At 39.0% G+C, this 27670-nt stretch overlaps 1 protein-coding gene across 1 annotated transcript; it reads left to right on the top strand.

The window, feature by feature from the left end:
- Positions 1-44: 44 nt before the first annotated feature.
- On the top strand, positions 45-25246 carry trpv1 (transient receptor potential cation channel, subfamily V, member 1). The gene is made up of 16 exons (XM_057821518.1): positions 45-216; positions 4511-4735; positions 4928-5085; positions 6600-6752; positions 6835-6972; positions 12662-12963; positions 16208-16384; positions 16448-16603; positions 16681-16776; positions 16851-16921; positions 17053-17218; positions 17297-17363; positions 20599-20924; positions 20995-21116; positions 21213-21331; positions 24335-25246. Exons 2-16 carry the CDS (start codon positions 4527-4529, stop codon positions 24409-24411), a joined length of 2337 nt encoding a protein of 778 aa, XP_057677501.1. The 5' UTR covers positions 45-216; positions 4511-4526; the 3' UTR covers positions 24412-25246.
- The last annotated feature ends 2424 nt before the right edge of the window (positions 25247-27670 follow it).

Genomic DNA, 27670 nt, shown 5'->3' with positions numbered 1-27670 from the left:
ATTAATGTGCTCTGATATTCTCCAGGGCGGGTCACAACCCACCCACTCCTCCTTCTCGAGCTCATCTTGTCTGTAAGACGCCAACATCTCAACAGACAATACACAACTGGCCGGCTCTCCGAAGCAGCCCGAACAGTGATCTTATTTTTGTTTTTTCTTGTGTTCATATAAGAAAACAATCATCTGGAAGCTGACTTTTGGATCATTGCAGTGAGCGTGAGTCCATTTTTCTCTTCAAAATATTCAAATTGTTGCTCAAGATTCAGTGTTGTTTTCTGGTCATGTGTAACATGCCATCTTGTTGTTACATCCTAGCAGATTGGACCATGGTTGTTGTTGTTTTTTTCTGCAAGGTCAACACTATAAAGCACACTTTTGATCCATGAATGTCTCTTCAATTGGAATTTTTAATCTAGTCGAATGATAAACATCATTATTTTAGTCAGACCTATAGTTCTTTCAATTATTGTATGAATGAATGAATGAAAACTGCAAGTGGCTTGTCAAGTTTTGTTTATGGTTTATGTTTTATGAATAAATGAGCGCAGATGTAAGTTGGCTGCATTTACCCCTTCCTCTAATGCGCCTCTTAGTTTCCATGCCAAGTCATCTATTCCCCATTTTTAAAAAAAGAAAATGGGAACAAGCATTTTACTTCCTATTATCGTTTACACAATCTTTTTTATTTTGATCGCATTCCAAACGTAGAGTCTCTGCCCCATTAATTTGATTGTATCAATTGCAATACCCTTATTGCAATGTCCTTATTCCGATCAATGTATGCAAGTCATCAGGGAGAAGATTTTTTTTTTTTTTTTTTTTTTTTAAATAAACAAGCTCTTTGTTAGTCAGTGGCAGACAAACATCACATGTCTGCTGCAGAGGTGATTCCCTGTGGTCATGGTCACGTCTTTTTGCACATTCCGCCACAATTCAGACTTTTCCGACTTTCTAAAGAACAGCAGAGAATATATTTACGAAAATATAGATGAAAATGAGACAAAGTTGTGTTAATATGAGAAAAATCCTTCCTTTTTACAGGAAGGAAAAACAAACTTATGGCTGCAGTTGTTTAGGGGTGTGACAATATATCGAAAAGGTGACATATCGTGATATGTGTAGTCTCCAGGTTATAAACTAGTTCTGTTCTTACACTAGTGACGTAACCCGAATTTCCGCGTAAGTCGGAATGAACCCTTTAATTACCCCTAATTACACCCTAAATCCCAAAATAACTATTGAAAAACATGTTGTACGTCATTGTACACCTGTATTTTTACCCTCTCTCTCTCTCACTTGGCTGCGAGACTTCTTCATAGGAGCAAATGTGCTCTTCTTCGTGTGTGCACGGGCGCAATTACGTTCTTCTTCGTGTGTACATACGCGCTTACTCTCGTGCGTGAGTGCTACCTACTCTATGCTTCCTGTGCCAAAATAAAAGCATGCATCACAAAACAAAAGTCAAAATTATAATCAAATACACATTTCAGCAAAGGGCAGAGCAGTCATATTATTAAAATAAAGTAAAAAATAAGATACTGTGAGTTACAGTAATGCAATGTAATATAAATCAGGTAATGATATAATAATAAGGTAATGTAATTAAAGAAAAAAAAAGAACTGGAGACGCTAGCATTGTAAAGTCCAAATCACGAAAGTCGGGTACGTCATAACCATGGGACAGGGTTGTCACAGATTACTTGAAAAAGTAATTTAATTACTGAAGACGCCTAAAAAAAGTAATCTAGTTACTTTACTGATTACTTTATTATCAAAGTAACTAATTATAAGACGGAAAACACAGACAAGACTGAAAAAGCAGTTTCTGCTCTTGCACCCCTCTTTAAAATAAACTGCTGCATTTTAAGCCAAAAGAACTGTTGTGTTTGATAGAACAATATGTCTATATGCTGCCATAGCAGATTAATGGCACACTAGGCCTCCAAACTATTTTCAATTTGTCTGTTTTACCCTGAAAACCCCCTTTTACAGACGTCGCGCAAACGCTTTTGTTTCAACCTAGTCATAAAAAGAAGGTAAGTAATTATATTTATTATTCAAAATGTCTGTCATTTTTAGCTTAGAATCATTAATTGATATCTAATATTTAGTTTGAAAAAAAAAACAACAACTTTATAAAATGATTTGCTCGCATATTTTAAACTTTTAAACAAATTACGTCACATTGAAAAATTTGGCGTCTGTAAAAAAGTCACGGACATCTACCTCAAAACTATCGCTTAATTGTATTTTTTTTGTTACCGTTGCATTTTCTCCGATAGGTTAGATGGTAAATAATCGATCCAAACAAAAAAAAAAAAAAATTTGAAAAATAACGTTTAAAAGGGTAACTATATGAAAAAGAAAATCTCAACCACTCCTTTTTGTCTGCGATTTCTGCATCGCAACCCTTGTTATATCACCCACCATGTTTCACCTATAAAATAAAATTTAAAAATCCGGCTGTGGCCATTCACAGCTGTGTCTTGACACTCGGTGATACATGCTACATGGAGTTTTTGAATCGAAACATGGTATGTACGCGAAAATATCTCGTTAAAATCGCGGCGTCTTTAATTCTGCTCTCGCGTGCTCTCGCCTCAAGTTAGGATTTTGCTGTTAAAAAAATATATAATTTTTTTTTAAAAAATGCCCTCCTGTTCAAAATTTTTCTTCCCCCCAGAAAATTGAGATTTTAAGCTTTCCAGTGATGTATCACACGTGCATTTCGGACAATTTTGAAATCTGGCCAAATTGGGGTCTTGTCTTCAAGTCACCTGAGTGTTTTCCGCCATAAGTTACTTTTTACCAATTGTTCTCCCTTTGCTGCCTCAACATAAGAATGACAACAGAAAAATGTCACCGCATGTCACTGACTTTCCGATAATTGAATTTAAAGGGGAAGATCAGAATTTTTTATGTTAGCGGAGGTTTAAGTAGTCGATAGAGTGGATTTCAACCACCATTGACTCGCGCTAGCTTAGCCACTCCGGAGCTCGGAAACTAACAAATAACTGACAGACTGCACGGAATTTGTTGAAATCAACTCCACCAACTAAGTAAACCCGGCTAACTCAAAGATTAAGCCTAATCTCAAAAATTCTGAATTTTGGGTTAGGATTTAGGCGTTAGGGTTAACAGCTTATCATTGCCAATTTAAAACATTGCAAATTGACTGCGGAATAATCAACAACACACAAATGAATTGCACATTGCAATAAACACAAAGGTGAGGGTGGGCGCGCACCATGGATGTGCGGGCACAACCCAGAAGTATGCCTTACACACACGCGTTCAATTTGGCCACAAAATGCAGTGGCAACTACGCACTTTACACTCAATCGGACTTACAACACATCCCAAAGATACTAAACGAACACGTCACCTCATGGCATAACTGTGCAACACAAATATGATGTAAACAATGCCAGCTTGGAGCGATGACTACCCGCCGTTGCAACGACAAAGCTACGAAACAGCCGCGCACGTAGGGGGTCTAACATATCGTTGGAACCCTCCAGAATGAAGGAAAAATACTAATTCATTCATTCATTGACGTACACAGATGAACATTCCCTTGCACATCTGAACAAGTGGCTGCACTCTGCTCGAATGTGCACCAGCGCTGACAGACTGGCCAAGCATTTCAGTCCCAAAACACTAAGGAAACTAACTTTAATTAGAATACGGGTTTGGAAAAATGAACACGTTAGATTACTCGTTACTGAAAGAAAATAATCAGATTATAGTAACGCGTTACTTGTTACTGACAACACTGCCTGGGGACTACCTGTACTTTGTAGTCCAAAAGGTTATCGATATGCTTTGACCAATAATGGAAATATAGTTTTAAAAATGTGTCACTGTTTAAAAAAAGAAAAAAGGAACCAATAGGTTGCTACCAAAATCTTCCACAAGAATAGAGTAGTGTCTATGTTAACTCAATGGCTGCCATTGCCGGCGCTATACATCCAATTCATTTTGACTGGATTGGATGTCCAATGGCACTGAAACCAGAGATTTCACAGTCAATTTTTGTGGGCACTTTCCTGTTCGTTTTAGGGCATTTGCAGGTTACTTCCTGTTGATTTTAAGTCACTTCCTATTCATTTGGGGGAAATTTTCGAGTCACTTCCTTTTCAGTAACCCAAAATCAACAAGAAGTGACCTTCAAATGGCCCAAAATCAACATTAAATGATGTGAAATGCCCTAAAATGAACTAATTGCTTTGCATTGGCTGCTACTGACGGCCATAGACGTCAAATCTGTTTGAAGTGGGAGGGATGCAACGAATGAACGCTCATGAACATTCCTACTCCTACTTCAAACGGATTGGACATATACTAGTGATAAACTCATTCCAATTCCAAGCAGAAAGATAAAAATAGCTTGTTTTTCTGTTGTTGTACCGTAAAACATTTTCCTGACTCAAAAGAACCTTAACATGACTACTCTCGCTCCCTAAACTTGAATATAGAGTAAAACCTTTTTTACTTGTGTTTGGTACAGACTACGGTGTGCGGAGATGAAGAAATCGGAGAAGCACGGCTTCTCTCTGGAGGCCGACGACAGGACAGAGGCAGAGAAATGTCGCCGTAAATCACCAAAACAAGATGTTTTAGGGTCTGTTTTAAGGGTGGGCCAGCAAGCACCCAAAGCCCCTATGGACACGGACTACCAGGAGGAAATGGAGGAGAGCAAACCTCAAATACGATTTAACCTCAATTTTGACAAGTGAGCCATTCCTTTACAGTTTACTTTCGCCGGCCACTCAAAATTATGTGAAGGTTCAGATCAGACCCCCTGGCTTCCAGTTTGACACCTGTGCCCTAAAACCTCCCTGACGCAACAAAGATCCTCACATGCAAAAGAGTGTTCTCTCATTCACAAAAAATACCTTTGCTGTGAAACATTTTGTGTTTCTAGGGGGATTCGAGGTGTGGATCAGGACAACACCAAACGGGACGGCCAGACATTTGACATCAACAGGCTGTTTGAAGCGGCGGCCAGAGGGGACGTCTCAAGCTTGGAAGGCCTTTCCCACTACCTGCACCAAAATATGAAGAAACTCACAGACTCTCTGTGTGAGTGTCATTGGTCTCCATAACACCCAAACTCCAGCACTTCTCTATTTCTATCTATTTTTGTGATATACCGTAGTTGCCAACAACAAGGCAAAAACGCTACAATGATGACAGAATATCCATAGTATTTTAAATTCCGATTATAAAATTTGTATTATTATTATTATTATTGCATAATTTTTTAACATTACTTTACACGTACTACAAATACAGTGGTACCTCTACTTACGAATGTCTCTACATACAGAATTTTCAGGTTAAGACACGTCTCAATGGGAAAATATCACTGTAAATTTCGGACTTTAAAACGCTACTTTTTTTGCTTTATTTTGAATCCAGCGGCTTACAGTTCAGTATGGCTTATTTGTTGACTTATTTGGGGTAACACTTAATTGGACAGCGCCATCATAAGACTGTCAAAAGACCATCATAATCATGAAACTATCATGGTATATTTACATAATTACATAATTACATTGCATTATTGTAACACACAGAGGGACCTCATCTGTAAGTGTATGTGTGTATCCAAGCATCCTCTTCATTCACCCTTCGTGTTCCGACAGCTTTACATGAGTGTATTAACTTTTATTCTTAGTTTTTTTTTTGTTTTTTTTTTTTACATTATGCACAATTTAGATTTTATGTTTGTTGTGCAATAATCCATTTGTAACATTTTTATGCAAAGATTTATGTCTGAATTTTGTGGGGCTTGGATCAGAATAGGGCATTTACATGGAAAACGCGTCTCTACTTACAGAATTTTCACGTCACGAAACTACTTCCAGAACCAATTAGTTTCGTAAGTAGAGGTACCACTGTAAATACATTTATAAATGAATAAAATGCTATTAAAAACTGGTTTCACTTTGAACACTTTGATTCGAACGCGGTGTCATAATACTGTCCAAATGATGACATAACACCTGTCATGAATATGAATGAGGGCTTATGACAGATGTCATTGAGTGTCATTTAGTAAATTATGTCACTTTTGATGCAATATGGAGATTTTTTTCAAATGTCTTTGGATTGGGAGTTTAAGAGTTTTGTTAGGGTTAGGACACTGATTGACATGTGTCATAAGCATTTATTAATGTTCATGACAGTGTCATGTCATCATTATGACGGACTTATGACAGTTTTATGACACCAAATTCCAGTAAAGTGTTACCACAAAATGATTATTAATCAAAATGTTACCACAAAAGGATTATTAATCAAAATGAATAAAAACAGAAATACACTCTGGTCATGGCCGCTATAGTGAAATGTTAATGCAAAAATTATGAATAAAATATAAATGAATAAAAATAGAAGTATAATCTGGTTATGGCTCTCAATCGCACTCTAAAGTTGATTTTCTTTTTGTTTTTATCATAGTATTTAACTCATTGGCTGCCATTAATGGCGCGAGCGACCATTCCATTTTGACTGGGAGGGGTGTCCCAGTCCTCCTAGTTTAGCTTAAAGAAAAAAAAAAAGTAATGATAATGACCTGTTTTGGGTTGCAGATCAGTCATACGGTAAAACTGCCCTGATGAAGGCACTGCTACACCTCAGAGACGGCAAGAATCCCACTGTTGAATTCTTATTAGAAGTCTCAGAGAGAACGGGTGACATTAAAGAGTTTGTCAACGCAGCTTACACTGACTATGACTACAAAGGTAAGTTGGGAAATAAATGACCCTTGAATTTAGTATTTATTTAATCACATTGTGGAAATGTTGTCTGTTCATTAATGAAAAGGCCAGACGGCACTGCACATAGCCATAGAGCGAAGGAGTCTGAGCTACGTGAAGCTTCTTCTCAGTAAAGGAGCAGATGTCCACGCTAAAGCTTTGGGCAAATTCTTCCAGCCACACGACGGGCCAAACTTCTACTTTGGTGAGTGCACCCCGTGTTGAACTTCATGTAAATGTCATGTAAACATAACTCAAGTTCAAGTATGTGATGATGAACCGGAGTTGCTTTAAAAAAATGGTGGAATGTAAAGGAGTAAAAGTACTTCATTACTGAGTTTGTGCACATTTATTTGTATTTGTATTATGTATTTCCACTTTCATGCTTCAAGCATTGCATTGCATTTGTACGGTTCGGCGTTTCTTTCACGGTGATCGCTTGATAGCCTTCTAGTTCGTGTATTATGAGAGCCGCTGACAGGTGACATCTGACGAACAAGCGTGTTGGTTTTAATTTCTCGCAGCGAATCAGCCAGCGCGCAGGTCACGCAGGGAATCATGGGAAATGTAGTCTCGGGACAACACTGAAGTGGTGCTTTGTAATCTGTTCGCTTGTGTGATAAAACTACATTTCCTCATGCTATTAGACGCCACTTCCTGCCGAGAGCCCCAAGCTGTTTGTACTGTTAGCTCCATGTGTTAATAAAGAAACAAAGTTGTCAGCACGTCGTGTGTTCGATACCTTTGTCAACAAAAAGCTCATAACAAGACACTATGCACGATCCGTTTAAGAGACGCTGGGACTGGAGAGCTGTGAGTAGTAGGAGGCGAGGGGAAGATCAGCGAGAAGCAAAACTTCGCTGTCGAATGTGGCGGCAGTCCGCAATTATTTTGTTTTCTTATTGTTGCCACAATAAAGTGGAGAAAGCCATCAACGACTCATCTCCTTCTTTCCCCCCAACGTTTTTATATTATTATTTTATATGCACGAGAGCTGCTGGATCTGCCAAAATGAACATGAAGTCTGATTATTATTTTTTTACACAATGTCATCAGATAGACAAAAACATAAAATTATGTGCAAATGCCTGCATCTTCAAATCATGAAAATAATAACAGCTTATATTTTACCAATCTTGAAATCTCGATGGGTCTTGTCTCCATTCCATGTCAGGTAGTCTAGGCACATTGTTTGCATCCTGATTAGCGTCTGGCTAATACATGTTAGGTCCAACATAAAATTCCAACCTCCTCTTCTTCCTCCAACTCTTCAAAAACCTGGATCTCCTCCCTTGCGCTCGATCTATCGCTTATATCGCTGTTTGAATCATTGTTTGAAGGGCTTTGTATGGCGGCCTTATGTATGGAGCGCTGCCATCGCTGTTCTCGGTGTGACGTATCACTTCCGGGTTCGTCCCCTTTCAGGCTCGAACTTCGGAAACGCGATTATTTTGTCAAATATACAACATATAAATTATTTTTTCATGCTTTATTTGTTGGACAATGTTTAATTACTTTAATTGTGACCCTATTTGGCATGTTATGAAATTACTTCACATTTCTGCTTTAAGTACATTTTTGTGTATCTGTACTTTACTTGAGTGCAAATATGAAGTGGGACTCTTTACTTTTACGCCATTTTACAGCACGTATTTGTACTTTTTACTCCCCTACTTTTCAAATTGTCGCCTGTGTTACACGTTCCTTTTATTCGTTTTCTTTTTTTCTCATTATGAATTGATGGTTTCGTTTTCATGCCTCCAGTGCAATCGATAAGTCCTGTGCAACTATACGGTAATTGAGCACTAGAAGCAGCAACGCGAGGATAAGCAAGATTAGGCAGGTTGACCAGATATCGACCATTAAAAACCAACAGTGAGATCAGCGCGCCCTCAGATGGGTGGTGCATACTCTTGTGCAGTAGGTGGCGATATGCACCTATTGCTTGTTTTTTCCATTCTGTAAAATGAGCAGTGTATGATTTTTCAGGTTGTTTCTTTGAATGTTGACTCATATATCTGTATATGTATATACAGTCCCTGACAAAAGTCTTGTCGCTTGTCCATTTTTAGAAACAATTGCTAATAACCTGACTTTTAATTATTCAATTGGTTTCAGAAATGGCTCATGTGAAAACTAAGACCCTCCCAAATGATGTCGAATGTACAAAAATAATATTTGTTTCACTGAAAAAAGATTTATCATTTAATGAAGACATAATGGTCAAATTTTGGCAAGACAAAAGTTTTGTTGCCTACAGAAAGTAGTGTGAAAATTGAACAAAAAATGGACTTCAAATACAAAAATATGTTACATAACGTAAGCGAATTAAATAGTGGTGCTACGAGATCCAAATTTAATATTTTGTATGACTTGCATGGGCTTTGTCAAGGATTCAAACAGTTTGTAGATGAAGTAATCAGGAACATCAAAGAAAGCAGTCTTGCATGTCTCCCAGAGTTCATCAACATTCTTGGGGTTCTTGGGTCATCTTCCATGCTTCCTCTTTCATTCTATCCCAGACATGCTCAATGATGTTCATGTCTGGTGACTGTGCTGGCCAGTCCTGGAGGATCTTGATCTTCTTTGCCTTGAGGAAGTTTGAGGTAGAAATTGAAGTATGCGATGGAGCACCATCCTGCTGCAGAATTTGTCCCTTTTTATGGTTAGGAATGTAAGAGGCAGCTAAGATTTGTTATATATTTATATATTTCAGACTATTTATGTTGCCTTCCACCCTGCAGATCTCTCGCACACCCCCATACTGGATGTAACCCCAGACCATGATTTTGGTAAAGATGTAACCACCAAACTTCACTGTTTTCTGAGTGAATCTTGGATCCATGCGGGCTCCAGTAGGTCTCCTGCAATATTTGCGGTGACTGTGGTGTAATTCAATGGAAGATTCTTTTGAAAAATCCACCTTTTGCCACTTTTCCAGCGTCCATCCTTTTGACAGGCTGTGGGCCTTGGCAAATGCCACACGGTTTTTGAATTGTCTGCACCCTGAGAGATCTGCAGGGTGAAATATCAACAAATCTTAGCTGCCTCTTACATTTCTAACCATAAAAAGGGACAAATTTTGCAGCAGGATGGTGCTCCATCGCATACTTCAATCTCTACCTCAAATTTCCTCAAGGCAAAGAAGATCAAGGTCCTCCAGGACTGGCCAGCCCAGTCACCAGACATGAACAGGATGAAAGAGGAAGCATGGAAGACGAAACCCAAGAATGTTGATGAACTATGGGAGGCATGCAAGACTGCTTTCTTTGATGTTCCTGATGACTTCATCAATAAATTGTATGAATCCTTGCCGAAACCCATGGAAGACATACAAAATATTAAATTTGGATCTCATAGCACCACTACTTAATTCTCTTATGTTATGTAACATTTTTGTATTTGAAGTAAATTTTTTGTTCAATTTTCACACCACTTTCTGTAGGCGAAAAAACTTTTGTCTTGCCAAAATTTCACCTTTATGTCTTCATTAAATGATAAATCTTTTTTCAGTGAAACAAATATATTTTTGTACATTCAACATAATTTGGGAAGGTCTTAGCTTTCATACGAGCTATTTCTGAAACCAACTGAATAATTAAAAGTCAGGTTATTAGCAATTATTTCTGCAAAATGGATAAGCAACAAGACTTTTGTCAGGGACTGTATATACAGTATACACGCATATATAAAATTTTTGCATCGGGAGAAAATAGTTTTAAATGTAAATTTCAAAGCAGGTACTTTTATACTTTTACTTGAGTAATATTTTCTTAGATACGTGTACTTTTACTTAAGTAATTGTTTGCACCTGTATCAGTATTTATACTTACCGTAATTTTCGCATTATAAAGCCCACCTGATTATGAGCCGCCACCCATCAAATTTGACATGAACACAACATTTGTTCATTGATAAGCCACACTAGACTATTAGCTGCAGATGCCCTCACTGTATTAAGGGATATTCACACCAAAAGATATTAACTAGTAACACTTTATTTGACGGTGGCATCATAAAACTGTCATAATACCAAATGAACCACCATGAAGCTTTGAATCAAATGGCTGCAAAGCTTCATTGCTTTAAGAAGCTTCATTTGGCCATTACTGCTCCCTTGGGAGATACAGTCAACCTCTGCTGCCACCTGCTGTCAACATTGTTGTCGTCCACCATGCCTCCTAGCATGCATTGCAGCGCTACAGATGAAAATAACAATCAAAATTCATGTTCTGTGCTAATTATTTCTTCAGTTACTCATGTACTGTAGTTGTTTAACAAAGCGCTAGCTCTGGTATTTTGTAACACGTTATTTGACAGTGGCGCCATAAAACAATTATGACATGACACTACCATGAGCATTAATAAATGCTTTTGACAGATCTCATCTTTTAATAGATGTAAAAGATCCGAGCTGGACATAAATTGAGTTCGTGACTTAATTTGAAAGATGACACTTAATGACATCTGTCATAAGAACTCAGTAATGCCCATGATAGGGTCATATCATATTTATGACAGTCTTACTGGACTGTCTCAGAAAATTAGAATACACAATATTCTAATTTTTTGAGACAGTCCTGTGTATATATACAGGACTGTCTCAGGAAATTAGAATACACAATATTCTAATTTCCTGACTCAGGAAATTAGAATATTGTGTATTCTAATTTTCTGAGACAGTCCAGTATGCATTGCCATTAAATAAAGTCTTACCTATTAACTAGAGTTGTTCCGATGTTTTTTTTGCTCCCGAATCGATCCCGATCGTTTTAGTTTGAGTATCTGCCGATCCCGATTTTTCCCGATCCGAATGCTTTTTTTTTTGCTCCCGATTCAATTCCAATAATTCCTGATAATTTTTCCCGATCATATACATTTTGGCAATGCATTAAGAAAAAAATGAATAAAACTCGGACGAATATATACATTCAACATACAGTACATAAGTACTGTATTTGTTTATTATGACAATAAATCCTCAAGATGGCATTTACATTATTAACATTCTTTCTGTGAGAGGGATCCACGGATAGAAAGACTTGTGACTTTGTATATTGTGACTAAATATTTCCATCTAGTGTATTTGTTGAGCTTTCAGTAAATGATACTGCAGCCATTCAACCCAAATACATGATGGGAAGTGGAACCATGACTGTACGTAGTGCTACCAATTGATATATCTTCTCGACGTTTGGAAATAACAAAAGGTGTTAAGAAAAAGATCAATTGCTACCTTGCTTCCCCACATTGCTTCCCATGATATTTCTATTCGTAGGGAGAAGGATTGTTAGGCTTTAGCCTATTAAAAAAAGGCTCCAAAGACTGCCAAAATTCACTCTACTCATTATACGCTTCCTTTTATCTTTCTAAATGGGTAAAACGGCGCCATTACAGATTGAGCGCGACAATACGTGAGTGGATCGTGCAACGCATGCATTAATTGCGTTAAATATTTGACGTGTTACATTTTAAAAATATTAATTACCGCCGTTATCGGGATAAATTTGATAACCCTACCTTAAGCCTAAACTAAAGACTCTGGATGAGTGTAACATATTATGTCTGCAACGTTAAATACAATTAGAAAACGATTTAATTAAAAAAAAAAAAATATATATATATATATATATATATATATACATACTGCATATATATTAAAAAAGGCATGGCCGATATTTTTTTGCCGATTCTGATACTTTGAAAATGACTTGATCGGACCCTATTAACCCAAATAAATCAACAAATAACCGGCAGGAGTCAAAATGAAGGAAAAAATAGCGGCTTATAGTCCAAAAATTACGGGAAGTAAAAAAAGTGAGTACTTTATCCTCCACTGAATATCAGCTGTTTTTACATTAGCCATTAACATTACTTTTTAATTTTATCGCCAGGCGAGCTTCCGCTCTCTTTGGCAGCGTGTACGAACCAACCAGACATGGTGGAGTTCCTCCTGGACAACCAGCACCATCAAGCCTCGCCCAACGCGGCCGACTCTCAGGGCAACACGGTGCTGCACGCCCTAGTGGTGGTGGCTGACAACACCAAGGAGAACACAGACTTATTTATCACCAGCATGTACGACCTCATCCTGACCATATCGGCGCGGCTGAGACCCAAACTCAACTTGGAGGAGATTGAAAACAACAATGGTCTGACACCTCTCAAACTGGCTGCTAAGACTGGGAAAAGCGGGGTACGTAGTCCACAGTGACTAAACATAAACATTACTGACCCAGTCAAATGACAAATCACTAGTTTAACTAGAAAATGCCATTTCTAAAGAAATTGTGATAGTAGGTTTGCTGTGATGGTCTGTAAACACCTCAGACGCTTCCTGTTGATTAGAATGTATTTCGGGGTCACTTCCTGTTCATTAGGGGGCATTTTGGGCTCACTTCCTGTTAATATCGGGTCAAAAATCAGGACTACTGATATTTTTTGGGTCTGCTTCATAGGCGGAGTTTGACTTTTGTGGCGGGGGAGGGGGGAATGCCCCCCTGTCCACTTCTTAATCTCTGCGTATGGTCTGCTTGTGTAGATTTTGTGAAAGTCCAGGTAGAAAATCAAAAGGAGCCAAGTTTTACACTCTTACAAATGAATGGGACTGGATGAAAGATGGTGAAATTTAGGTAAAAAATTGTGATGTGTTGGTCCAAAACGTTTTGAGGAAATTACAGTAAAAAATGTGAAAACATTTGAAATGTTCGGTGACCATGTTGAAGTTGGACTCATGTGTGAATGACACGAAAAGAAAAATGATTTGAAGCCGAAATACTCAACGAGCCATTGGAAATGAATGGAAACTGGTGATAATTCATATGCGGAGATTGAAGGAAGATAGGTGTAGTGCCCCACCGGTGGCCGAAAAATGTCATTGCATGTAATTGACGTTCCTATATACTAATTTAAAATAAAGACCTCACCGGTAAAGTGCTGTCTATAAAAGTTGTAAAGCAATAAAACAAACAACAAAAATGAATGAAATGAACACGAATCCTACAGAGTATCTCATAATGGGTCAAAATTATTTTTCGAACAGGTCATGTGACTAGCAACTTAACGATGGTCCTTCGCTTTGCTTAGCCAAAACTACACCTGAGGAGGCAAGATAGGTTTAAAGAAATTCCGAATATCTTAGCTTTCAAAAGCTTCAACAACAACTGAGCTTGAAGGTATGTGGCGGAAAACACAGACAAGACTGAAAAAGCAGTTTCTGCTCTTGCACTCCTCTTTAAAAGAAATTGCTGTATTTTAAGCCAAAACAACTGTTGTGTATGATAGATCAATACAGTATGTCTATATGCTGCAATAGCAGATTCATGGAGCAATAAGCCCCCTAACTAATTTTAATTTGTCCGTTTTACCCTGAAAACCCCCGTTTACAGACGTCGCGCAACCGCTTATGTTTTAACCCAGCCATAAAACTAAGGTAATTAATTATATTTATTATTCAAAATGTCATTTTCAGCTTAGAATCATTAACTGATGTCTAATATTTCGTTTAAAAAAAAAAAAAAAAAAAAAAAAAAAAAAAAGACTTCAAAAAAGTAATCACTCGCATATTTTAAACTTTTAAACATTATGTCACAATGGTAAAAAATAGCATCTGTAAAAAAGTCACGGATATCTACCTCATAACTATCACTTCATTGTATTTTTTTTGTTACTGTCGCATTTTCTCCGATATGTTAGAAGATGAATAATCGATCCAAAGAAAAATTGAAAAAAAAATGTTTAAAAGGGTAAATATATGGGAAAAAAAATCTCGACCACGCTTTGATGTCTGCGATTTCTGCATCGTGACTCTTTTTATATTACCATGTTTCACCCATAAAATCCCAAAACAATCCAGGTGTGGCCATTCACAGCTGTGTCTTGACACTCAGTGATACATGCTACGTGGAGTTTTTGGATCGCAACAAGGTAACAATATCTCGTTAAAGTCATGGCGTCTGTAATTCTGCTCATGCGTGCTCTCATCTGCAGATGCAGATCGGGTTTTGCTGTTTAAAAAACATTTTTAAAAAAATGCCCTCATGTTCAAAATTTTTCTTCCCTCAGAAATTTGAGATTTTAAGCTTTCCAATGATGTATCACACATGCATATCGGACAATATTGAAAGTTGGCCAAATTGGGGGTCTCAGAGCGGAACTTCAAGTCACCTGAGTGTTTTGAGCCATATATGCTTATGGCTCACTCAGGTGACTTGAAGTTCCGCTCTGAGACCCCCAATTTTGGCAAATTTAGCATAATTTCAAGATTCTCCTTTATGCGTGATACATCGTTGGAAAGATTAAAATCTCAATTTTCTGGAGGAAGAAAAATTTTGAAGAGGACGGCTTAAACCCCTAAACCCTAATTCGAGGTGAGAGCATGATTAAAGACACTGTGCTTTTAATGAGATATTATTGCGTACTTACCTTGTTTCGAGTCAAAAACTCAAGAGTGTCATGACACAGCTGTGAATGGTTTACCCTTTTAAACGTTTTTTAAAATTTTTGTTTTGTTTTTTTTGGATCAACTATTTATCATCTAAAATATCGGGGAAAATGCGACAGTAACAAAAGAATACAATTAAGCGCAATTTATGAGGTAGATATCTGTGACCTATTTACACACTTTTTTTTTTTCATTGTGATTTAAAAGTTTAAAATATGTGAGTGAATAATTTTATAAAGTTTTTTTTTTTAAACTATTAGACATCATTTAATGATTCTAAGCTAAAAATGATAGACATTTCGAATAATAAATATGATTATTTGCCTTCTTTTTTTGGCTGAGTTGAAACAAAAGCGGTTGCGCGATGTCTGTAAACGGAGGACACCAGGGTGTAATGGAAAAATTGAAAATAGTTCGGGGGCTTAATGCGGCATGAAACTGCTATGGCAGCATATAGACATATTGTTGTATCAAACACAACAGTTCTTTTGGCTTAAAATACAGCGGGTTTTTTTTTTTTTTTTTTTAAGAGGGGTCCAAGAGCAGAAACTGCTTTTTCAGCCTTGTCTGTGTTTTCCGCTATATACATATACACTGCATATGTTGCAAGTTAATTTTACACTGTCACTGCGTTTCGGGGTCATCAACATGTTTTGCTCCCTGTCCCACAAATGGCAAAATTTTTGGTCAAAAATGTTAAAAATATGTGCATGTTTGGTGACTATACTGTATTGAATTTGGAATCATGTGAATGTCATGAAAAGGCAATGGGGAGGTTTCAAAGCGGAAATATTTCATGTGCCACAGGACACAAATGGCACTTGTTTTTGGTCCAAAAAAAAGTGAAATTTTGGATGAACTGTGAATATAGGGGGGAGAAGCCTGCGAGATATGAATTTTTTGAATATGTTGAAGTTACATTACATGCAAAGCTGCCACGTAGTAGCTCATTCAGTTCCGACTATATGAAAAATAATCAAAAGAAATGCCTTTGCAGCTTTTCGCACACATCCTGAAGCGAGAGTTCCAAGAGAGCCACACCAAACATTTGTCTCGAAAATTCACCGAGTGGGTTTACGGGCCGGTCCAGAGCTCCTTGTACGACCTGGCCTCAGTGGACTCGGTGGAAAACAACTCGGTTCTAGAGATACTGGTCTACGGCAGTGATATCCCCGTGAGTCACTGTGTTCGACTATATCCAAGTAGCTTCTGTTAAATGTTTTGTTTTTGTTCCCAGAACCGCCACGTGATGCTCCAGACCGAACCTCTGCGGCAATTGCTTGAGGACAAATGGAAGAGGTTTGCAGGCCGAATGTTTGGTATTAACTTCTTGGTCTACTTGGGGTACCTGATCATCTTCACTGTGGTAGCCTACAACAAAAAAGAGGGAAAGGTGGCTGTTGTAGAAATTCATATCTTAAGTATGATGACGAAATTGTTGATATACAGCATTTTTTTTTTTGTCTTCAGACACCATTCCCTCTGGAGCACAGCGTGACAGGTTACCTGTATATTTCAGGGCAGCTACTAATAACAGTGGCAAACTGCTATTTCTTCTTCATCGGGGTATGTCGACTTGCATGTGCATTCCCTCAATATCTGTCATTCACCTAATGGCGCCGTTGAAATTTTATATGTAGTTATTAGACATGAAGAGGAAACGGCCAAAGCTGCAGACCTTGCTGATTGACGGATATTATGATATTCTTTTGTAAGTAACGTGATTCAATCATTCCATTTCAACTTGAGGGCTTGATAATGATTTATCATGTCAGAGTGACGAAAGACATTAAACTCAGATGAACTGTATTTTGACAAATGTTCATTCTATGCGCTTTTCAGCTTTGTGCAGGCAGTGCTTTTCCTGGCCGCGGCCAGCCTCTATATAACTGGGAGACAAGAGTACCTAGGCTTTCTGGTGTTGTGCCTGGCCCTCAGTTGGGTCAACCTGCTCTACTTCGCTCGAGGCAGCAAACAAATGGGCATCTACAGCGTCATGATACAGAAGGTACTGTCACTGGCAACACCGGTGCAGATAGGTACTGTAAAATAGCTGTTGAGTCTCTAAGGCTTTTTCTCTTTGCAGATGATTCTCAGCGACATCCTGCGCTTCCTGTTTGTATACTTCGTCTTCCTCTTTGGATTTTCAGCAGGTACTACTCTGCACGGCATGCAGAATAGGACAGGGTGAACCAATAAAACGGGAACTTTTTAACAATCCAATAAAACCAAGAGCGATAGAATAAAAATACAGTGGGTCCTCTACTTTCGGAATGAATGGTTCCGCAAGTAGTCTCGAAACCTGAAAATTCTATAAGTAGAGACGCGTTTTCTATGTAAATTCCCTAATCGATTCCAAGCCCTCCAAAATTCAGACAAACTTTTCTAAAGCATAAAAAAGCATCAATAATGTAACATACATGTTACAACCTGCTGTTGAGGTTTCGTCATTGACCGCTGCAACATCTCACCTTGGATACTGTGAATTTTATCCTGACTTCACCATGGTAACCAAAATAGCAAAATGTTTACTTGCTCATGCCTGCCAATATGCTCTTAAGAAATTCATGTTATTTAGTCAAAACGGAATTTTCCCGTTTTTTGGGGGTCAAAACGGGAATTTTAATTCAGTAATTGCTATTGACTACACTAGACGTCCAATTCTTTTGAAGTGGGACGGCTGCAGTGAATGAGCAAACGTATGCTACATTCCTAGCTATAAATAGTATTACAATAGCACGTCTTCTTCTACAATGCTGACCAAAAGTATTGACACCCCTGAAATTCTGTCAGATAATGCTCAATTTTTTTTTTCCAACTACAAATGCTTTGGTAGTAATCTCTTCATTTATTTTGCTTGCGATGATAAAACACAAAAGACAATGGATTTTTTTTTTTTTTTTTCCCCATAATTATCATTTTACACAAAACTCCAAAATTGCTCCGGACAAAAGTATTGGCATCGTTTGAAAAATCATGTGATGCTTCTCCAATTTGTGTAATTAACAGCACCTGTTACTTACCTGTGGCACATCACAGGTGGTGGCAATAACTAAATCACACTTGCAGCCAGTTAAAATGGATTAAAGTTGACTCAACCTCCGTCCTGTGTCTTTGTGTATACCACATTGAGCATGGAGAAAAGAAAGAAAACCAAATAACTTTCTGAGGACTTGAGAAGCAATATTGTGAGGAAGCATGAGCAATCTCAAGGCTACAAGTCCATCTCCAAAGACCTGAATGCTCCTCTGTCTACCATGCGCTGTGTCATCAGTATGTGTAAAGCCCATGGCACTGTGGCAAACCTCCCTAAATGTGGACAGAACAGAAAAATTGACAAGGGACTTCAACGAAGGGTTGTGCTGATGGTGGATAAAGAACCTCGATTAACATCCAGTTCAAGCTGTCCTGCAGTCCGAGGGTACAAAAGTGTCAACCCGTACTATCCGTCGGCGTCTGAATGAAAAGGGACTCTATGGTAGGATACCCACTTCTGACCCAGAGACATACAAAAGCTGGGTTGGAGTTTGCCCAAACTTACCTGAGAAAACACAAAAATGTTTTGGAAGAATGTTTTCTAGTCAGATGAGACAAAAGTAAAGCTTTTTGGGAAAAGGCATTAACATAGTTTACAGGGAAAAAAAAGAGGCCTACAAAGAAAAGAACACTGCCCCCACAGTCAAACATGTTGGTAGGTTCTCTAATGTTTTTAGGGTTGCTTTGCTGCCTCTGGCACTGGACTGCTTGACCGTGTGCATGGCATTATGAAATCTGAAGACTACCAACAAATTTTGCAGCATAATGTAGGGCCCAGTGTGAGAAAGCTGGGTCTCCCTCAGAGGTCATGGGTCTCCTAGCCGGTCAGTGACCCAAAAGACACTTCAAAAAGCACCAGAAATGGTTTGAGAGAAAGCACTGGAGACTTCTAAAGTGGCCAGTAATGGGTCCAGACCTGAATCCCATAACCTGAATCAACACCTGTGGAGAGATCTGAAAATGGCAGTTTGGAGAAGGCACCCTTCAAATCTCAAAGACCTGGAGCAATTGCCGTTAGAAGAATGGTCTAAAATTCCAGCAGAGCATTGTAAGAAACTCATTGATGGATACCGGAAGCGGTTATTCGCAGTTATTTTGCCTAAAAGTTGTGCTACCAAGTGTTAGGCTGTGGGTGCCAATACTTTTGTCCGACCCATTTTTGGAGTTTTGTGTAAAATGATTATATATATACATATATATATTCATTCTCTTTTGTGGTTTTTCATTGCAAGCAAAATAAATAAAGGTATTAAAACCAAATAATTAGTAATTGCAATCATTTTCTGGGAGAAATTGAGCATTACCTGACAGAATTGCAGGGGTTCCAATACTTTTGGCCAGCGGTGTATACTATATGGCAGTATTTTTCTTATTTATAAAACTGAATTTTTCTATTCAGACAGAGGAGTCCCACTTTAAATATATTAAAGTGACCTTTGTGTGAACTTCGAGTAAAATTCAAGTATCTCGGGCCGGACCGAGTGTCGTCATTTATCTAAATAAAAACATGGTCACCCTAGTCTACGGTGCCCATCAGTCAGTTATACTGTATTGGCCCAAATATAAGACGGCCCTGATGATAAGACAACCCCCTCTTTTTCAAGACTCTAGTTTGAAAAAAGACTTTTTGAACACCAAATTAATTTGTACACAGAAAATAATTACAGTACATCGGAAACAAATGATTATAACAATATATTTGAGAGAAAAACCATGTTATTTTGCTCATTCAAATCTTAATATCTGGACATTTAAATATGTAAAGTGCAATCACATTCGTAAATGAATGGCTTCTGGCTTTTTGAAATGTAAATAAACTAATCTATTGTGATAAAACAACAAAATTGCAATAACTGCATTAACCATCAAAGTGAAGTCTAAATGTTACCGTCGTTTTGAAACAAATCTGAATGAGGAAAAACACTGCAATAAAATAATGCAAACTGGTTAAACTTGAGAGTAGCTGAGATCTGTCATGACAGAACATCGCTTCAAAGATATCTGGTGCCATCTAGCATCGTGAATGGGTATAATGTCTAGACCGCGAATATAAGACGAGTCAGACGACCCCCTCTTTTTCAATGCAAAAAACACCGGCTTATATTCGGGCCAATAATGTACTTCTTCATATCAATTGTGAGTCAACCTTCTACTGAACAAAACAGCTGGTCCTCTCATCAGATAGTGGACAAACAGTTGAAAGAAATGGAATAAAGCCTGTAAATTCGGGTCAAGGCAGTCAAAAACTTAATCTAACACGCCACTTTGCTTAGATTTAGTCAGTGTACAACAAAAGGGCCCTGTGGGTCTTCTGCAGAACTCCTTGAACCACTGTTCCATCACCTGTTACAGCGGTGGTCACGCTGCTCATCGAGCCCCCTGCCAGGAACATCACTAACAAGAAGGGCCGCCTCTTCGGACCGCTTGAACCCGAATCTGAATGCATCAAGCCAACCTTCCGAAACATCTCCTACACGACGTTGCAACTCTTCAAGTTTACCATCGGCATGGGAGACATGGAGTTCACCGAGCACTACCAGTACAAGGAAGTCTTCTACGTGCTGCTCATCTTCTACATCATCCTCACCTACATCCTGCTTCTGAACATGCTCATCGCCCTCATGAACCGCACTGTGGAGAAGATCACCATGGAGAGCACGAGCATCTGGAAGCTGCAGGTCAGTAGTGTTGTCGTTGACCCTGACAGGATAAGCTCAGTAGTGCGAGGGGTTTCGTTTTTCTTTTCAGAGGGGGATCACCATCCTGGACATGGAGAAAAGATTGCCATTTTGTGCGAGAAAGAGGCTTCGGTCCGGGGTGGACAAAAACCTGGGCACGTCCTCTGAACAAGATCAACGCCGCTGTTTCAGGTCAGCTTCATTCCGCAATGAAGATAACTTAAAATTGATAGAGTCATTGACAACAATTGGCCTGTGATTGGAGCATGTGTCCTCTTGTCATGGCAGAGTGGAGGAAGTCAACTGGAACAAATGGAACATCCACCTGGGGAAAATCCATGAGGAGCCCGGTTACTGGGATCGAGCGCGGCGGCTGGAAGACAAAACGCCAATTCGAACAAACAAAGGTTTTGAATAGTTATAGGACTCCCAAATTGCGTTCATTTTTTTCCCCAGCGTGTCAAGATTTTTCTCCACATCTTACCTACTTGGTTGTTTGTTACGGATTCATTTTTTTAATTGGGTACCATTTGTGTCCCCAGTATAAATTTAACTGTATTTTCACTGAAGTTGGACAAACACAATTTTTTTGTGCATTATCAATTACCGCCTGTTATAAATTCAAGGGTATAGGTATAGGCTCCTAAATTACCTATAGGTATATCTATTAGGTATATCTAATAAGTACAGTGGTGAGAACTAGTATTTGATACACTGCCGGTTTTGAACTTAATATTTGGTACAGAAACTTTTGTTTGCTATTACAGATACCAAACGTTTCCTGTAGTCCTTGACAAGGTTTGAACACACTGCAGCAGGGATTTTGGCCCACTCCTCCATGCAGCTCTTCTCCAGAGCCTTCAGGTTTCGGGGCTGCTGCCGGGCAACACGGACTTTCAGCTCCCTCCATAGATTTTCTATCGGGTTCAGATCTGGTGACTGGCTAGGCCACTCCAGGACCTTAAGATGCTTCTTACGGAGCCACTCTTTAGTTGCTTTGGTTGTGTGCTTTGGGTCGTTGTTATGATGGAAGACCCAGCCACGACCCATCTTCAGGGCTCTCACTGAAGGAAGGAGGTTGTCAGCCAAGATCTGGCGATACATAGCCCCATCCATCCTCCCCTCAATACGGTGCAGTCGTGCTGTACCCCTAGCAGAGAAGCAGCCCCAAAAAATGATGTTTCCTCCTCCATGTTTCACGGTTGGGATGGTGTTCTTGGGGTTGTACTCATCCTTCTTTTCCCTCCAAACACGGCGAGCCGAGTTTAGACCAAAAAGTTCAATTTTGGTCTCATCCGACCACATGACCTTCTCCCATTGCTCCTCTGGATCATCCAGATGGTCAGTGGCAAACTTCAGAAGTGTCTGGACATGCACTGGCTTCAGCAGCGGGACCTTGCGTGCGCTGTAGGATTTTAATCCATGACGGCGTAATGTGTTTCCGATGGTTTTCTTTGAGACTGTGGTTCCAGCTCTCTTCAGGTCATTGACCAGGTCCTGCCGTGTAGTTCTGGGCTGATCCCTCACCTTCCTCATGATCAGTGATGCCCCACGAGGTGAGATCTCGCATGGAGCCCCAGAACGAGGCAGATTGACCGTCAACTTGAACTTCTTCCATTTTCTCATAATCGCTCCTAACAGTTGTTACCTTCTCACCAAGCTGTTTGCTTATTTTCCTGTAGCCCATCCCAGCCTTGTGCAGGTCTATTATTTTATCCCTGATGTCCTCACACAGCTCTTTGGTCTTGGCCATTGTGGAGAGGTTGGAGTTTGTTTGTTTGAGCATGTGAACAGGTGTCTTTTATACAGATAACAAGTTCAAACAGGTGCAGTTACTTCCGGTAATGAGTGGAGAACAGGAGGGGTTCTTAAACAAGAACCAAGACCCGAAATATTTACTAGTTGGTAATGTATCAAATACTTATTTCATGCAGTTAAATACAAATTTATTATTTAAAAATTATACAATGTGATTTTCTGGATTTTTGTATTAGATTCCGTCCCTCACAGTTGAAGAGAATTTATGATACAAATTACAGACCTCTACATGGCTTGCAAGTGGGAAAACCAGCAAAATCGGCAGTGTATCAAATACTTGTTCTCCTCACTATATATCTTTTTTTTTTTTTTTTTTTTTTTTTTAATTTAACTTAATTCTGGTAAATGGTTGTTATGGAATTTTGGTTTGTCTTCAATGTTTCATTGAAATTCAGTCTATAAAATAACTAATATAAATAGAAAAAAAATCCAAAATAATTATTATGATTTTATTGTAGTGGATTAACTCTTTAATCACGTGTCGTTATCAATTTGAAATATATTATTTAGTTAAAAAAAAGAAAAGAAAAAAAAAAAAACATTGTTGTCTCTAGTGTCACTGTCCAACCTGTCGTGTTAGCGTCCCTTTAAGAAAATTCTCCAGTTATTAATCACATCACGCTTCACACAGTGACAGGAAATTCAACTGTGATAAGCAATTTAATATTAAATAAACAAAACAGATTTAGCAGTTTATTAAGTATATTATGGTAAGTGTGGTTGATCATAATGTGTCCACTCTGAAGCAATATATGAAAGAAATTGAATCATTTCAAAAGGTTTATTTGTAAAATTATGGATTTCTTATCAAGTATTATAGGCTTAGTTTGACTTTTGTGGAAGGGGGGGGGGGGGGGGGGGTGTTGATGACCCCGAAAATGAATTTACAAGATACTGTATATGCTCGGTTAGTAGCTTAGCCCATGCTCGTAAATACAGGTGTGCGTGAGTGCGCGTTTTTCTGTGGGGAAGTCGATGCCGATTTTTGAGTTGTTGTGTCTGTTGGACATTTAGGGATGTACTTTGTATTTGTATTTCTGTGTATGTCACATCACATTTTGATCATGTAGACAGTAATATTAACATTTGGTATACAAGTGTGGAATACATGACCAGGTCTTATTTTTAAAATGTATATTTTATATGACTAGATAAGATTTTAAATTAACAAAATGTTAATAAAAACTACATACACATTAAATAAAAACTAATGTTATCTGGTTCCGGCCACCAATATAAGTATGAAGAAAGGGAAAAAAATCTTAATTTATTTCCATTGACAATGATAGACGTCCAATTCATTAAAAGTGGGAGGACCAGCGGTAGATGCTCATTTCACTGCTCTTCCCAGTCAAAATGGATTGGACTTCTTGCGCCGTGAAGCGCAGCCAATGAGTGCTAAATAAAGTTATTATTTATTTATATATATTTTTAATGAAAACAGTAAGCTTCAAAACCATAATGTTGATAAGAAATGATCAGCTTTGAATTCCACACTTAAAAAACAAACAAAACAAAAAAACCTTGTAATAGCTGGAAAACACTTCCATAGCAATGACTACCTTCATCTCCATTTCCACTTTGTTCCACAGGGAGGAGCTGGCGAGGCTTATTTGCAGAGAGCATAAAAGGACGCCAATCCACCGAGATGAGCAACCTTGCAGTATGAGCACACAGCGATTAGTAAATGTCACACTTGTTTGTTGGAAGCAGTATCTGTAAAATTTAATGACCTAGTGTTTTGGTGCGTGCAAGCAACAATGCACATCCTTCATTTTTATTTATTATTTTTTACAAGTTGTCTGTATATAACTGTGCGCAATACCTCCATCATATTCATGTCATGCTATTGTTGCAGTTGATAGAATACAGCACTTAGTCCACACAGCAGCTCAGACCCGTATGAAAGCATAAATTAGAATTTTATTTTATTATTACAATATTACAAAAAGAGTAGCACAACTCTCACGCTCTTGCTTCTTATCCGTTTTGAAAGATGACAAAACATAGGCTATGGACAGTCTTCTTTTTCACAGCAATAGAACAGAAGTGGGGGGAAAAAACAATCTTAAATAAATCATGTATAATAGTCAACTTGGGGCTGGGCGATATGTCATAATTTATTTATTTTTTCTTCTACACCCTACTTTTGAAGGAGGCAATAAAAACGAGACAGAAAAAGCTTTCTAGAGCGCTCATTGGCTGCCATTGACAGCGCTAGACGTCTCTGAAAATGAGCATTCACAGCCAATTAACATAGTTCCAATGAATTGGCCGTCTATTGTTGACAATGGCAGTGCTATATACTGTATTATAAAATTAATAAAACATTAGAGTGTTATAAGGGGCGATAACCAGATGGTATTTAGTATTTTTTCTTATGAGTTTATACAATTTAGTTTTATTATTTCATGAAAAAATATATCCATAACAGATCCGGTGTTCATACTGTATATGGGGACATCAAATTTTTGGGTCACGTGGTTCCAGGGGTGAAAGTGAGCCGGAACCCACCGGATCGGCGTTCCGCCATCGTATTTCATGGCGGAACGCCGATCTGGCATACGGTGCTTTGATCCCGAAAATATGACAGCAACTATCAAAACCAGGGGTGGGCAAACTATTCCACAAAGGGCCGCAGTGGGTGCGGGTTTTTGTTCATAGCCATCATGAGGACAGCCTTTCACCAATCTGGTTTCTTACAAGTGCAATCAGTTGATTGCAGTCAGGTGCTCCTTGTTTCCACTGAAACCTCATTGGTTATACTGTGTGTGCTGAATCAGTTAGAACAAAGACCAGGACCCACTGCGGCCCTCGAGGACCGGTTTGCCCACCCCTGATCAAAACCATAAAAAAAAAAAAAAACCTGCCACGCTGCCACACACGCATCATCACTAAGAACAATCTACTAATGTCAGATTTACATCCACAAGTGTTAACAACAAGCCTAATAAGCTTGTTTAGCGTCATCCGTTTGCACTGATTTTTATTATTCATTTATTTTACGTAGTTCTTCCCAACGTCTCTATCTGACAAGTCGCGTTGCCTGTAGCCCTTTTCACACATATATCCAGGGATATTCCCGTATAAAGTGACGCAGGATTTACTCTCGTCATTGCTTTCACGCATGAAAAGATGTCTCGAGAATGAAGCAGGTTGGACGCTTTCACGGACTTGTCCCGTGTTGCCTACTGGCGCTCTCTGTGCGTGGAGGGCTGCTGGCGCAATTTTATAACCTGGACATTACGTCATTTTTGGTCAGCATTGGTTGTCACAATGTTGGTCAAATCGTGTCGTGTTTTGTTCCGGTGGGAGAGTTCCCGACGTGTAACTGCAACCAATTAAAGGTCATCAAGAGGTAAGATCGGGCCTGAAAAATCCAGCCCGACCTGGGTCCACGGGTATTATAGCCCGACCCGGTCCGAGCCCATTCAATTAACCTGATTTGCAGGCAAAAAAAGGCAGGGAAAAACGGACTGGTTGCATTTTGTGTGATCACATTTGGTGACAATGCCTGTGCATAAAAGTTCCGGCAAGAAATTCTAGCCACTTTCACCCCTCCGCGGTTCACACTTTACGATAAGTGTTATGTTAATTTTGTGGTCTACAGCAGGGTTCACTAAATCCGGACCTCGGAGCCACTTTTCCTGTCGTGTTTTCCATGTCTCCCTCCTCCAACACACTTGAATCAAATAATCAGGATCATTATCAGGCTTCTGGAGAGGTTGCTGATGATATCATTTGATTCAGGCGTGTTAGGGGAGAGAGACGTAGAAAACACGACAGGATAGATGGCATCGAGGTCCAGATTTGGTGAACACTGGTCTACAGCAACGGTCCCCAACCACAGGGGCTGGGTACCGATCCGTGGCGCATATGCTACCGGGCTGCACAGAAATAATTTATTAGAGACCGCATTCTGGCCTGCGCCTCTTGACACACCAATCTGCATGCCTATTTATTGATGAGTCAGAGTAGAGATATGTGGACCTCGCCCTCTAGTGGTGGCCGCCACTACTGGGGTGTTTACACACCTCAGTAGCAGCCCAGCATCAATGTAAACAGTAATGTCGACTGCCAGCAGCACACCTCAGCAAAGTCGGACAGGGTATTTTCGGTCGTTTTGCCCGTGTTACTCAATAGAGATAATCGTAAAACTGGATAGAATTTCGTCATAGAAATGAATTGGAGCTAGCACTTTTCTTATCTGTGCGCTTGTCCTTGATAATGACTTATGAAGTAGGTGCATCAGATTTGTTCCCAGAAATATTAAGCCCACACACTAGCAAAGATAACTAAAAATTAGTCGTCTTTGGACAGCTTTTTACGGGGAAGAGGCCGTCTGACTAGCTAGAAGAGAAGCCTACGCTAGCAAACTAGGCAATGAAGCCTTCAAAACTGCTTCGGCACATAGAGACTAAACACCGTGGATAAATGCATAAGTCTTTGAAATTTTTGAAACAAAAAAGCGAGACAATTAGTGCGGGCCACACATCAACTAAAGCAAATGCACTGAGAGCATCATAAGTCGTGGCGAACTGTAATGCTAAAGCCAAGAAACCATTCACGATTGAAGAATAATTTATTATGCCTGCGACCACGGATAATTGCCCAAAGTTTTAGGAGAGGCTGCTGTTACAGTTTTCCTTAATTGCTTTAGTACGTTTCTCTGCTCAGAATTCAAATTCTCAAAACTACTTGTTCAATCCTTACGACAAAAAAAGCAAAAAAAAGCCACTTCTCATTTCTTTGAATAACTTGCAGATGTTTTTGTACATCTATGCAAATGACTTGGACAATTTTGTTTCCTACATTATCCGCTGCATCTGTCATGATCATCCAAATGGATTATCATGGGCCTGTATTCAATAGTCTCACCACCCACAACATTTAGCCATGACTTCATTGCACACAGTGGGGCAAATAAG

Source organism: Corythoichthys intestinalis, chromosome 18, assembly GCF_030265065.1.
Source record: "Corythoichthys intestinalis isolate RoL2023-P3 chromosome 18, ASM3026506v1, whole genome shotgun sequence".
NCBI lineage: Eukaryota > Metazoa > Chordata > Actinopteri > Syngnathiformes > Syngnathidae > Corythoichthys > Corythoichthys intestinalis.
Note: the sequence above shows the minus strand (reverse complement) of the source record. Positions and strands in the feature narration are given on the sequence as shown.